Below are 297 nucleotides of genomic sequence, written 5' to 3' on the forward strand. Positions count from 1 at the left end.
CTAATCATCCATGTCGCTGGAACTGGAGGCGCTTGATGACGAAACGTCGGTGCAGTTGTCGCTGTCGCTACCTTCGGGAGTATCCTCAGCTGTACGGAGAGCACAGTTGAGCTCAAGGAGCTTTGCCGTCGACGCTGCAATCGTGCATTGGATGACGTTGGAGTCTAGCTCAATGAACGCACGCTCGAGACGATCGCGAACGTCTTGAAAGGTCGTGGTCGAGGTGTACTGGCGTCCAACGGTGCCCTTGACGTTTGCCCAAACCATTTCGATTGGTTGCAACTCCGAAAATCCTGG

At 54.5% G+C, this 297-nt stretch overlaps 1 protein-coding gene across 1 annotated transcript in view; it reads right to left on the reverse strand.

The window, feature by feature from the left end:
• The window catches only part of H257_00248 (hypothetical protein), a gene marked incomplete at both ends in the record, with an annotated part of 1,554 nt that continues 1,257 nt past the window's right edge, over nucleotides 1-297 (reverse strand). Inside the window, one exon of the mRNA XM_009822832.1 lies at nucleotides 1-246. Within this exon, the coding sequence (XP_009821134.1) occupies nucleotides 1-246 (246 nt within the window). The remainder of the gene's footprint in view (nucleotides 247-297) is intronic.

The sequence above is a fragment of the Aphanomyces astaci genome (assembly GCF_000520075.1).
Source record: "Aphanomyces astaci strain APO3 unplaced genomic scaffold supercont1.1, whole genome shotgun sequence".
Taxonomy (NCBI): Eukaryota; Oomycota; class Saprolegniomycetes; order Saprolegniales; family Verrucalvaceae; genus Aphanomyces; species Aphanomyces astaci.